This window comes from Rhincodon typus, chromosome 1 (genome assembly GCF_021869965.1).
Source record: "Rhincodon typus isolate 14 chromosome 1, sRhiTyp1.1, whole genome shotgun sequence".
NCBI classification, from domain to species: domain Eukaryota; kingdom Metazoa; phylum Chordata; class Chondrichthyes; order Orectolobiformes; family Rhincodontidae; genus Rhincodon; species Rhincodon typus.
The window spans coordinates 84197854-84210867 of NC_063332.1; the positions used below are offsets into that span (position 1 = coordinate 84197854).

General features: G+C 38.7%; 1 protein-coding gene across 3 annotated transcripts in view; it reads right to left on the bottom strand.

Annotated features, from left to right (window-relative positions):
* The window catches only part of LOC109934671 (putative methyltransferase NSUN7), a 115574-nt gene that overhangs the window by 99085 nt on the left and 3475 nt on the right, over window positions 1–13014 (bottom strand). For all 3 annotated transcript variants that reach the window (XM_048605523.1, XM_048605522.1, XM_048605520.1), the window contains 2 exons: window positions 6258–6626; window positions 403–461 (listed from right to left, as the gene is read on the bottom strand). In XM_048605523.1, the coding sequence (XP_048461480.1) occupies window positions 403–461; window positions 6258–6606 (408 nt within the window). In that variant the 5' untranslated portion in view covers window positions 6607–6626. The remainder of the gene's footprint in view (window positions 1–402; window positions 462–6257; window positions 6627–13014) is intronic.

The window sequence follows — 13014 nt, forward strand, 5'->3', positions numbered from 1 at the left end:
CATAGGAGCAGAAAGGCTCTCTGCTCCTATGATGCTGCTTGGCCTGCTGTGTTCATCCAGTTCTGCACATTGTTGTCTCATAAACTGAAAGCTGATGCCTAAAAACACATATTCCAGTGCAGATTAACATGCATGCCACATAACCATTCAGGTTAATGTAGCCACGAAGCTGTGTACCATTAACAGGTTGCAAATTGCTCCACAATCTTTGCGTTATGTACAACTTGATGTATAATTATATTGTGCAGTTACCAAACAAGCCATCAGGAGTGGCAAAATTATTTCAAAGGTGCACTAATTTTTACTAATTTTGTTTGGATTTTAAACAACCAACCATATTACAAAGTTAGAAGAGGCATTTGTCTTACAAAAAATGTTTCAGTTTGAAGAATGCTTACTTACGATTTGCTGAGTTGGATAAAAGCAGCTGTTAATCAATATCTCCTCTAAGACATCTTGATCTGTCGAAGGGAAACAATGATAAACAAAAATCAAGTTGATGCAACAATATTACAGTTAATTGGGTTCGAACCAATTTATTACAATTCTGAAAACAGACCATTTTAGAGTATTTTCATTTGTGGCTTACAGCAACTCTTTTTAAAAAAGTCATTTTCAGGGACCATACTCTTATTTCCCAATGGAATGTGAATTGGATTACAATGTGGTGAAATTTATTTTTTTTTGCTGGAGAAACAAAGTTTCCCAACCCTTTACCATTTTCACGTGGCTTTTTTGCTCGTTGGGAAGGACCTAACCTGCAAACGTACACATGCCTCTTCCTATGTTGGCTTCCCCAGTGCAGGGCCGTCGGAAAATTTTATTTGTTCTCACACACCGTTTTATTTATAGGTGAGGTTTTTTTTAAACACGCCAAGAAAAATTACACCTCCTTGGAGAGTTTGTCCAGTGGGGTGCATGCCTGAAGATTTAGTGACATTTCAAAAGAATAATAAAATAGTTGCAGCACAGAGGCAAAGTATTCAACCTGCTTTGTATATGTTTCCCGTCTGAAGGAGCAATTCATTTATTGCCACACCTTACCCTCTCCCTGTAGACATTCTATTTTTTTCCCTTTTCGGATAATGAACCAATTCACTTTTGAAAACCTCATTTTCTATGGGTTGAGGGAACAAAGAAAAGGCCTGCTTGCTCAATGGTATTTAGAAAGGTATACTGACAGATGGAAATAAAGTCTAGCTGTTTACCTTAAAAGGTAAAGTTAAACAAGCTCAATGTAAAACTTTTACGAGAAGGCAGTTCAATGTTGGCAAGTATTTCACGTAGTGAATATAAAATTGTACTTTGGCTTGTAAATCTGCGAAGAAATCTCCTGTAATGCTGTCATCTTCAAACCCAAAATGGTGCATTCTGAAACATTCCATGTAAATAGGTAACATAAATAAAAAGGTAGTAGCTTTGAAAGTAAGAAATTAGCACTGAAACATTTTATAAACCCTTCACAAAGAAAGAAGAAAACAAAAACCCAACAGAGTTGCTAACTTAGATTGGGGCAGGGTGGGGGGCATTAATTTTGATAAGGCTCTTCCCTGCTATGTTAGAAATAGAACTTGATACCAATGGCACATGTGAAATACATACTGCTGTTGAATCTACATCAGCACCAAAAGTGAAATCAGCATCAACTTTCACAAGAGTGCCCTCCAGGTTGTTTTAATCAAAAATCTAGGCAGATACTGGGAGGTCCGAGATTGCTGCTTACATCTTGGCCAGCAGTCCACAACACCTCACAGCACGCTCCAGGGATAGTGACAACCTGCATCCTCCATCCACAGAGATTCGCATCAGCCCCATCACATCATCAAGGCACAATTCACTTAGAAAAAAGTTATTCACTTCAATGCTGCACTTGAGTGTACCAAAAGTTTTTATTGTAATGCAGGGACAGGCACTGACAGGGTACACCTTAGGGCTTAGCTCACTCACTCTGTGCCTACTTGGATGCTCATAGCATCTCTGACTTGCTTTACTGTGATTTGCCGCCTCATTCAAAATTTAAATGCTCACGGTACTTCAGTTTTACCTGGCCTTTACGCAGACACAAAGCCAGGCTGCTTGTCAGGGATGTCAGCAGTGATCAGTCAATGGGGTGGACATGTTGTTTTACTGCTCTGTGCCACATCAATGCCACACCTGAACCATGTGCCAGCAGCTTACACAGCAAACAGACTGAATAAGCTTTAATCAAATGGCACATCTCAATGTCTAAAGGGATTAATTCTCAGGCAAGTCAAGGGGAATGGTCATCAGTTAGTCAGGGGTCACACTAGAATCTATCAAGGGCAGCATCTAATCTAGGTCCAGGGGCTGGTAAATGGTCACTCAGACACTTGGAGCAATCTATATGAATACAGTATGGGGAGTGGCTACAATCAGTCCTCTAGGTCCAGCGCAACCAATTGGGAGATTAACAATAAGTCAGTTGGGGAGCTGCACAGGGATTAGTGAGGGGTCTGGCACTCATCAGACGGTGATACCCTAAGGTCGGACCAGCAGAGTGGGCCATGGTCAGTGTGTGGGTCTGTCCAATGAAAACCAAAGAAGTTAACATGGACCACTTCCATGGTAGGGATACCAGGGAAGTCAATTGTGGGGATTGAAGGCAGCAAGCTGGGATGTGTAGGAAACAATAATGGGGGCAACTCAATATATCAGGGTGGGAGACAACAGAAGGCATGGGTTACTGCGGGGGGTGGGGGGTGTGGGTGCCATCACTGGTAACCATCACCTTGGCTTTGAAAGGAGGCAGGAGGTTGGGGACAGTACATCAGTGATGATTGGCATGGCTAAATCAGTAGGTCTGTGGCTCTAGGCTAATGTTCGGAGATAAGGACTTAAAGAGTTGGGTGGGAATGTTTGGAAATTCAGAACTGCTGAGGTCAACAGGGAACGCATGGTTCAGGGAGTTACCCAGATTGACAGGCTGAGTGTGCAACTCACTCTGCAAAGCGTGAACTGTGTTGCTTTCCATCCTTATCTGAAATGTAAATGTATAATGGAAATGCCACAACAGACACAGTGAGCAGAGTAAGTATTTTTCTTTATTGTCTGAGGACGCTACTTGTGAGCAACGTAAAGCCCTTCAAGGAGAATTTACTTTCATCAAGCACTTACACAGTACTTGTTAAAGACACCTGTAACCATAGAATCCTGCATGTGAAACGCACATTCTGACCACAAAGCAAGCTTTACCGTGTCACTGGTCAAATTGATCATAATCATGCAGTGAAGCAGTAGTAATGACAGGTGACCTTAAAAATGTCACCTACAGGCCACAATCCACACACAATGCAAGGTTTTATACACTACGCAAGAGCATGGAGCCAATTTCCTCTCATCTTAAACTGTAAGCATTGGACAACATACTCGGGTCCAGACCCGAAACGTCAGCTTTCCTGCTCCTCGGATGCTGCCTGGCCTGCTGTGTTCATCCAGGTCTACAGCTTGGTATACTTATAAGATGCTGACTTTCTTTCCTCATTTTCCCATGATGGTATCAGTGCCACAACCCAGTCAGTAGGCTTTGCCAAAATAGCAAAGTATTACACACTGAACACATTACGTTGAATGTGCCATATCACATGTGGTTAGATTCATCAATAGAAAAGATTTCATTCCATCAATGTACAAGTCATCAGTGATCATTGGTACCACATCTTAAAAGTCTGTATCAACCTGACATAGTACTTGTATCCTTGAGAACTCAGATTCCTACTTCAATGCAAGGACTGGATACCTTACAAAGATGGTTACTGGGAGACCAGGTCTACCCGCTGCAAACATGGCTGATGACTCCATTACGCAATCTCCAGACTGAGGCCTAGCATAGATGTAGCCTATTCTTCTGCCAGCCCTGTGATAGAACAGATGTGAACCTTGTAAAGATGATGTTCCAATGCTTGAATTGGTCTGAGGGAGCCTTGCAGTATGGTCCAGGTGAGTGTGCCACATAATCCTTGTGCTGTGCACTGCACGACTTGAGCAAGCAACGATTGGATGTGATTAATTCTGATGATCTGGGTGAAAGGCAGCAGAGCTTACTGAGAAGGTGAAACATCACTTTCAGCATAATAGAGCCGTCCAATGCTGGGCACAGCATGGCAAACAGGAAGTCTTTGACATCTGTTTCCAAGAGAGCTGTTTTGGGTGCAATTATCATTCATTGACTGTAAATTAGTTATTGCTTGAAAGGCAAGCAGCTGGTTTATTCAAATATAGCTTATTTTACTTTGTTTTTCTCTTGCTTTTCTGGTTAAACAATAAAACTTTCAATTTTTTAAAATTAATATGTTCAACTAGTTGAAGGCATTATCTATCTTGTGATGCACCCACATTCAACAACAACAAGATGTTACATTACATTGGGCATTATGGAAACACCACACTCCCTAAGTCAGTGGTATAGTCCTAAGGATGGGTAGCCTGTGTAGATTGACTTTCATAGCTGCAGTTACAATTACAGTCGGTCAATACATTTACAAACATGATCTTCTGTTTCCTATGAAGTTTCATCCATGCCAGCTATGAACCCTTTGAAGCTATGTTTTTTTCAGTTACCCTCACAGAAAGAAATAGCGAGAGTACTTTTATGGCAGGCTGCTTGAAATATGGTGCTAACAGCAGGAATTTCAGAAAGTCCTGGCAGCTGTGAGTACTTTTGCAGCTGGTGAATGCAAATAGCAACAGCATGGTGCCATACAGAAGATGTGTATGCATAATGGGGGGATCTGCAGAGGATTGCATGAAAAATCTCAAAAGAGCACACAGAAAGAAACCCTACATGAAACTGATTGAAATTGACGCTTAGTCAAATTTTCCTAAAACTCACCCCATAAAAATGGTAAATGTGACAAAGTGTAGATACACAAGTGGATTAGAGTATTGGCAAATGAAATTTAATAAGAATGTAAAAAGTACATAGGAAGCTAAAAAATGCTGCGTAAGCAGTTCTTGAAATAGACTGAACAATAGGTCACCTCAGGATTCTAGCACATTTGTAAGTCAACATCTCCAATTATTATGGAGCAGCAAACAAATGTTACACTGTATAATCAATTCAGAGTGCAAATTAGCATTTATGGTTAAATTGAACAGTGCTATCCACTACACATGCTGTAGTACATTTGGTTATAGTCCCTAAGAAACAAGGATATTCAAATTTCAGAGATTGTTCAATGAAGACCAAAGTGAAAAACTCAACAACAAAACTGCACAATGAAGACAGATTACTGGGATTTTCTAACTTGAACAGATGGTTTTTAGTAGGTAGCCTTAAAAGATATACAATTGAGTACATAGTGCTTTTAATTTATCGTTTCTATACAATTAGATTAATAAGGCAAACATACATCAACACACGTTATTAAAAGGCAAGTTTAAGACTGATGCCAGGAAATACTCTTTTTGTACTAAAACAAAGTAATCAACACAAACAATTAATAAAAAGTTAAAGGCTCAGTTGCAACTAAGAATACAATGGATAAGCGAAGAACAAACCTTTTCACGACCTGCTTCTACCTTGGGACTATCATTAGATGAATTCCAAAATGCTCCCACTCCTCAGGGTCTGTTGTTTTTCTTCTGGACAATTTATATGCCTCTTCCTTAGAATCTAATAGTCCTCAGGTCTGTTGTTTTTTGCTGGCCAATTTGCATGTCTCTTAGTATTAATACTATCTCTAATATTCCCCCACCAATATAAGCCATGGTACAGCTACCTTTCCCGTTTTACTTTTGTGCTAGACAGGAATGAATAATTGTTTTAGTTCAGGTCACTCTTGGAACGTTTGCAATTGCCTTTCCATTTTCATCCCTTTAAGTAATGTTCCCCAATCTATTTATCCAACTCATACCTCATACCATTGTAGTTTCCTCTTTTTCAATTCAGGACACTAGTCTCAGAATCACCTACGTCATCTCCACCTTGATGAAGAATTCTGTCATATTATGGTCACTCACCTCCAAGCGTCCTCATACAAATAATTACCAGTCATTCCATTCTCATTACACTATTACACATATTGTATTTATGATAAAATATAGCAAACATTAAATAACATACTCAAAATTGCACCAGCTGAACCTATGTTCTCCTACAGATTGAGAACGTCTTTCTTTGAATTTATTTTCCCATTTCTCTTAATTTTATTTCCCTTAATTTTTACTTCCTACCCATGTATTTTCTGGTACTTATGACCCTTTTGTTTTCAAAGAATCTACTCACTTGTTTTACTTACATTTCAGGGCACTGAAGGCTAACTCATACACCCAGCGTTGGAACTTCTCGTCTTTGATTTCTGGGATGGTCATTTCTGGATCTTTTTCATAGTTTACAAGCCTTCTGGAGGGAGGTTTTTCAACATGTATGCTCTGAAATATGTCAGCTGAAACCTTGTAGACATAGTCAGGGTAGCCAGTCTTTTCACAACGTAAAGCAAGATCTTTCTCATCGGTGCGTGTCTTCCGTGAGATAGTCAATTCATCAAGATTTGAGATCTCAGATGTAACTTCACTTAAAGAACTTGTTTCACATTTCACTTGTGGCATTTCTGGACTCCCTTTTAATTGGATGATAGACTGATGCATTCACACAAGTTCCAGTTTCCCTGCAGAGATTACAATGTAAAATCACACAAGTTGATTACAAATTACCTGAATCGAAACTAAAAGTACTGAAACATAACTACCATACTAATCTGAGTAACTCAGACATGAAAATACTACTTTTTTAAAAATTTCACATAGTAAATGTAAAGTCACCGTAGTCCCAGAGGATGAAAGCACTGCTCTCAATTTGGAGCGAGAGAGGAACACTCATCAGGACATTTCACAAGAATACCAATGCAAGTGGAAGTTGATCAAAGTTTATGACCCCACACTTTCCTATATTAAACTCCATCTGCCAATGTTTTTTTCCAATCACTCAACTTGTCTATGTCCCCTTATACATTTGTTGTGTTTTCTTCACAACTTGCTCTCCTTCTTAATTTTGCATCACGTGAAATTTTAGATACATTAAACTCTGCCACCCCCTCCATATCATGAAAGTAGATAGTAAATAATTGAGACCATAGGACTGATCCTGTGGTACTACGCTAGTTAAATCTTTCCATCTTGAAAAAGACACATTATTTCCGACTTTCTTCTGTAAGGTAAACAATCCACAATCCATTCTAAACATTACACCCTCATACTGTTAGTTCCTAACTTGCCCAATAACCTTTTATGTGGCACTTTATCGAATGCCTTCTGAAAATACAAATAGGCTACTTCTACTGGTTCGTTTTAATCAACTCTGCTTTGTTATATCCTCAAAGATATCTAGCAAATTTGTCAACATAACTTGCCTTTCACAAAACCATGTTTGATTATGTTAAATTTTGTTAAATGTTGCTCCCCTAATAATAGACTCAAGCAATGACAGATGTTAGGCTAACTTGCCTATAGTTTGCTGCTTTATGTATTCCTCCCTTCTTGAGGAGAGGTTTTAGATTAGTGATTTTCCAATCCACTGCAACGTTGTGGAATCCAATGAGTTCTGGAATATTTTTAACTATCTCTACAGCCACTTCCTTTAAAACCCTTAGATGCAGGCACCAGGTCCTGGTGTTTGCCTGCAGTCCCATTAGTTTTGTCGAAGTATCATACTTACTTGAGTTACTTTCTTTTTACATACTCAGACGTCCTTGCTATTTCTTGGCTAATTATATTCCTTACAATTTGCTTTGATAATCAATTTCCTCCCGCCTTGTGAGGTTTTTAGTCATCTGTTGTTGGTTTCTAAAGAAATTCCTAATCCTCTGCTCTACCACTTGTTTTTGCCACTTTGTACACCTTATTTTCTCATTGGATACTCTCCTTGATCGCCTTTGGCTCATCCTTTTTCTCATAGAGTCATACAGTACAGAAACAGACGTTATGGTCCAACCAGTACATACTGAACATAATCCTAAACTAAACTAGTTCCACCTGCCTGCTCCTAGCCCATATCCCTCCAAACCTTTCCTATTCATGTACTTATCCAAATGTCTTTTAAACATTGTAATTGTACCACATCCACCACTTCCTCATGAAATTCATTCCACACACAAACAACTGCCTGTGTAAAAAAAATTGCCCGTCATGTCTTTTTTAAATCTCTCTCCTCTCACCTTAAAAATATGCCCCCTAGTCTTGAAATCCCCCATCCTAGGAAAAAGGCAACTACCATTAACTCTATCTAGACCTCTCATTATTTTATAAACTTCTATAAGGTCATCTCTCAACCTCCTACGCTCCCATGAAAGAAGTCCCAGCTTATCCAGCCTTTCTTTACAACTCTCACATTCCAAACCTGGCAACATCCTGGTAAATCTCTTCTGAACTCTCTCCAGCTTAATAATATCCTTCCTACAATTGGGTGACCAGAACTGGACACAGTATTCCAGAGGAGGCCGCACCAATATCCTGTACAACCTCAGCATCACTTCCCAACTCCTTTTCTCAAAGGACTGAGCAATGAAGGCAGGTGTGCCAAATGCCTTTTTAAACACTCTGTTTATATGTGACACAGAGTTATGTACCTGAAACTCTAGATCCCTCTGTTGTACAACACTACCCAAGACCCTACCATTAATTGTATAAGCCCTACCTTTGTTTGTTGTACCAAAATGCAATGCCTCACATTTATCCAGATTGAATTCCATTTCCCATTTTACAGCCCATTGACCGATTTGATCAACGTCCCTTTCAAATTCTTCATTTTGACTGGAATAATTTTTTTTGTTCAGCCTAATGAAATATCTGCTTAAAATGTCCACCACTGCTCACCTACTGACTTTTCCCTTTGTCTATATTCCCAGCCTGCTTTAGACAACTCTTTCTTCCTACCTCTGTAAATTGTCCTTATTGAAGTGGTTCAAGACTTGAGTTGGTCTCCCTCCCTCAAAGTGAATTGGAAATTTTATTATGTTATGATCACTATCCCCTATAGGATCATTAACTATGCAATCGCTTATTAATCCTACATCATTACACATTAGTTGATCTAAAATAGCCCGTTCCAGAGTGGGTTCTGCAACATACTGCTCTAAGAAGCAATCCTTGATGTGCTCTATAAATGTCTTTCATGTCACTCCTGCCCATCTGATTTGTCCACTCAACATGCATATTAAAACCATCCATGACAAACTGTAGTGCCCTTTTTACACGCCTCCTTTATTTCCCAATTTATACTTCGTCGTATGAAGAGGCAGCTCTTTTGGAGCCTATAAACAATTCCCACCCATGAATTCTTCCCTTTGTCATTCCCCATTTCTACCTAAACTGATTCCACATCATAATCTACTGTACTTATATCACGATTCACCGCATCATTGATACCTTCCTTTAGTAACAAAGCTACCTAAAATCCTTTTCCTTTTCACTTATTCTTCTGGAATGTTGAATGCCCTTGAGTTCCCAGTCTTGATCACCCTGTAACTATGTCTCCATAATAGCTATGAAATCATCTTCCTTTATTTATATTTGTGCTGTCTACACCTCTATCTTGTTACAAATGCTGTGCGCATTCAGATAAAATACCTTTGACTTTTTCCACATTATCACTCTCTTACTCTAATTTCTATTCTTCTGTACATATTTTCAACTGACTCTGTTACACACTGATTCATTTCTTCACTACCCTGTACCTCTGCACTTTTGTTTTTTTTTAATTTCACTTTAATTGAACTCTCCATCCACTATTTAGTTGAAGGTTGAAAAAAGACTTGAAAGAAGTTTCGGGAACACAGGATGAATAAGCCATTCAGTCCTCGAGCCTGCTCCACCATTCTATATCATAGTTGATCAATTACCTCAATGCCACATTCTTGCGCTATCCCCATATCCCTTGATATCATAAGTAAGCAGAAATCTATCAATCTCTGTCTTTAACTTAAATTTAATGACTGAGCTTCAACAGCACTCTAGGGCAGAGAATTCCAAAGATTTCTTCCTTCACGCAGAAGGTTGAGAATCAGTCTGGTGAACCTTTGCTTCAATTCTTAAACAGCAAGTATACCCTTCCATAAGTAAGGATGACCAGAACTGTACACAATACTCCAAATGTGGTCTAACGATTATTGTGCACAATTGAAGCAAGTCTTCTTTGCTCCTTTACTCAAATTCTCTTGTGATAAAGGCAAACATACTTACAGATATGGTGATAGTGCAAGAATGTGGTTGTGGTAGTTTCCGGCCTCTGGGCCAGAAGGTCCATATTCAAGTCCCAGCTGCCTCAGAAGTGTGTCATAATGTGTTTTAACAAGTTGATTAAATTAATTAGAATACAAGACCAACAAGGTTATGCTGGAACTGTATAACACACAGCTTAGGCTCAACTGGAGGACTGTGTGCAGTTCTGGTCACAACATTATAGGAATGATGTGACTGCATTAGAGAGAACATTATAAGAACAGAAGAAATAGGAACAGGATTAAGCCATTTGGCCTCTCAAGTCTTGCCACATAACAAGATCAATACTGATTTGCCTATGGTCTCAACTGCTCTTTTGTGCCAGCTCAGTATATCTGACAACTCCCTGATATTTCAAAAATCTATAAAATGTCTTGTGTCTTCCACTGTGAAGACAGACACAAAGTACTTATTTAGTTGCTCCACTATTTCACAGTGTCATATTATAAATTTTCCTACCCCTGCCTTCTCTATTTGTGTTTGCTAATTTTTTTTTTACATACCTATAGGAACTTTTATAAATTTTTTTTGTTGTTTCTTGCTATTTTTATCTTCATGTTCTATTCTCTCTCTCAATCAATTTCTTGGTTCTCCCTTTGCTTAATTCTAAAATTCTCCCAATCATCAAACTTACAAATTTATTTGGCAACTTTATAAGACTCTTCCTTTGATCCAATATTACCTTTAACTTCCCTTGTTATCCGTGGCTCTCTCATTTTTCCTGTTGGGTATTTTTGCCTTAAAAGCAATATATGATTTTTAAAAACAAAGCATTAATTCTTTAAATACTAGCCATTATCTATTTATCAATCTTTTTTAGTATATTTTTCCATCCACCACAGCTAACTTTTTCCACATACCTTCATTGTTGCCCTGGTTTAGATTAAAGACTTTAGTTTCAGACTGAACTAGAAGTTTTTCAAAGCCAATTACATACCATAGCCACTATTCCTTGAAGGTTCTTTTACACAAGATTATTAATTTAGCCTTTTATCATTATATGATACTTGATCTAAAACATTGATCCAGAAAAACCATCTCAAACGCACTAAAGGGATTATTCCTCCACAGCATTGGTGTTCATTGGATTTACTCAGACAATATGTAGATTGAAGTCACTCATGGTTACTCTAATGCCTTAGCTACACATCCATCTAATTTCCTGATTTATGCTATTTCCTATCACTTTCATTATCATGAGGAATTTGCTCAGAGTAGATAGACAGAGATTTTCTACTGGCCAAAAGGTTGAAAACCAAAAGGCACATAGATTTAAGGATAATATCAAAGACAGAAACAAATCATCAGAAAAAGCCATTTCACACAGAACCGAAGAAAGGTTTTGGAGTCCATCGCTTGAGTGTGAAATGGAGGTAATACAATTGCGGTTTTAAGGGTATTGGATAATTATCTGAAGTGAAAATAATTGCAGGACTATGGGAAAAAGGCAGGGGTGGGGGACTAGCTGCATTGATTCTGCAGACAGCCAGCACAGATATGACAAACTGAATGGCCACTTTCCATGCTGTAACCATTTTACAAGTTCTTCACTGAACTGTTTATTGATAAAACTTGACAATACACAAGTTTCCTACCTGGTATGAATTGTCAGGAAAATTATCAGTTTACCCAATAATCTTCAATTTATATTGCAAGATGTACATGTTTTCTCAGAAGCTGCTACTAAAAGACGTAACACATTAGCTTTCATTGAAGCTTCTGGAGCCTACTGAAAAGATGCTACTGAAACTGAAAATATGTTGTGCCTTAATTATTTTCACTGTGTCCTCATTCTGTTTATATTTTCTTTAATGCATGGTGTTCAATACATAAAACCTGTTTTGGTTTTGTTAAATATCTATTTAAAAATTATTTCCCATAAAACACCACTTTGTCTGTGAGGTCACAATAAAGCTTTTAGTGGCAGCTTTTCCATTACATCACCATCATTAACTAGCCAATATTTAACTATTTTACATATTTTCTAAGTCAAAGAAACAGAGACAGCAGACAGCTAGGATGGGAAAAGACTATGAAAGAATTTAAAATTGCAGTTTCAGAAGACTAACTCAATCATAGGCAGCAGTTGCAAATGTAGTGCGGAAACAAGGTAGTGCAAGGCAGGATATAGCCACTAAAGAATTGGGATGAACTGAAGCTAATGGAGCATTAAGGATTGAAGGCCAGCCATGAAAATGGGGCAGAGTCTGGAGGCAATGAATTAATGCAGAAGGTGGTGAGTGCCTGGAACGCGCTGCGAGAGGAGTGGCAGAAGCAAATACAATAGCAGGATTCAAGAAGCACCTGGACGAGTACATGAATAGGAAGGGAATAGAAGAGTATGGATCCTGTAAGCGAAGACAGTTTTTTGTATGGAAAGGCAAAACATGTCGGTGCAGGCTTGGAAGGCCGAAGGGCCTGTTACTGTGCTGTACTGTTCTTTGTTCTTGGGTCAAAGTTAGGATCTCTCTTGTTAGAGATGGTCATCACCAGGTTTGTGTCACTTAAAGTTACATTAAAGTTTTACATTAAAGACATTAAAGTTAATTGTGACCAAGGACAGCAAGGTGCAATTGTAGGTGAGCCAGGTATGGATCTCAAATGGCATCTCTAATGAAGCCTCTGTTCTTACAATTGACAAACAGTTATGAAGTTCTTGAGAGCTGTGTGGGAAAGACTGGGGACCACAGACAGAATGAGCGAACTGACCATGACACCATGGTACAGGAAATCATTCACGTGGTGGGAGGAAATAGACACAAGAGCAGATGTAGGCCATTT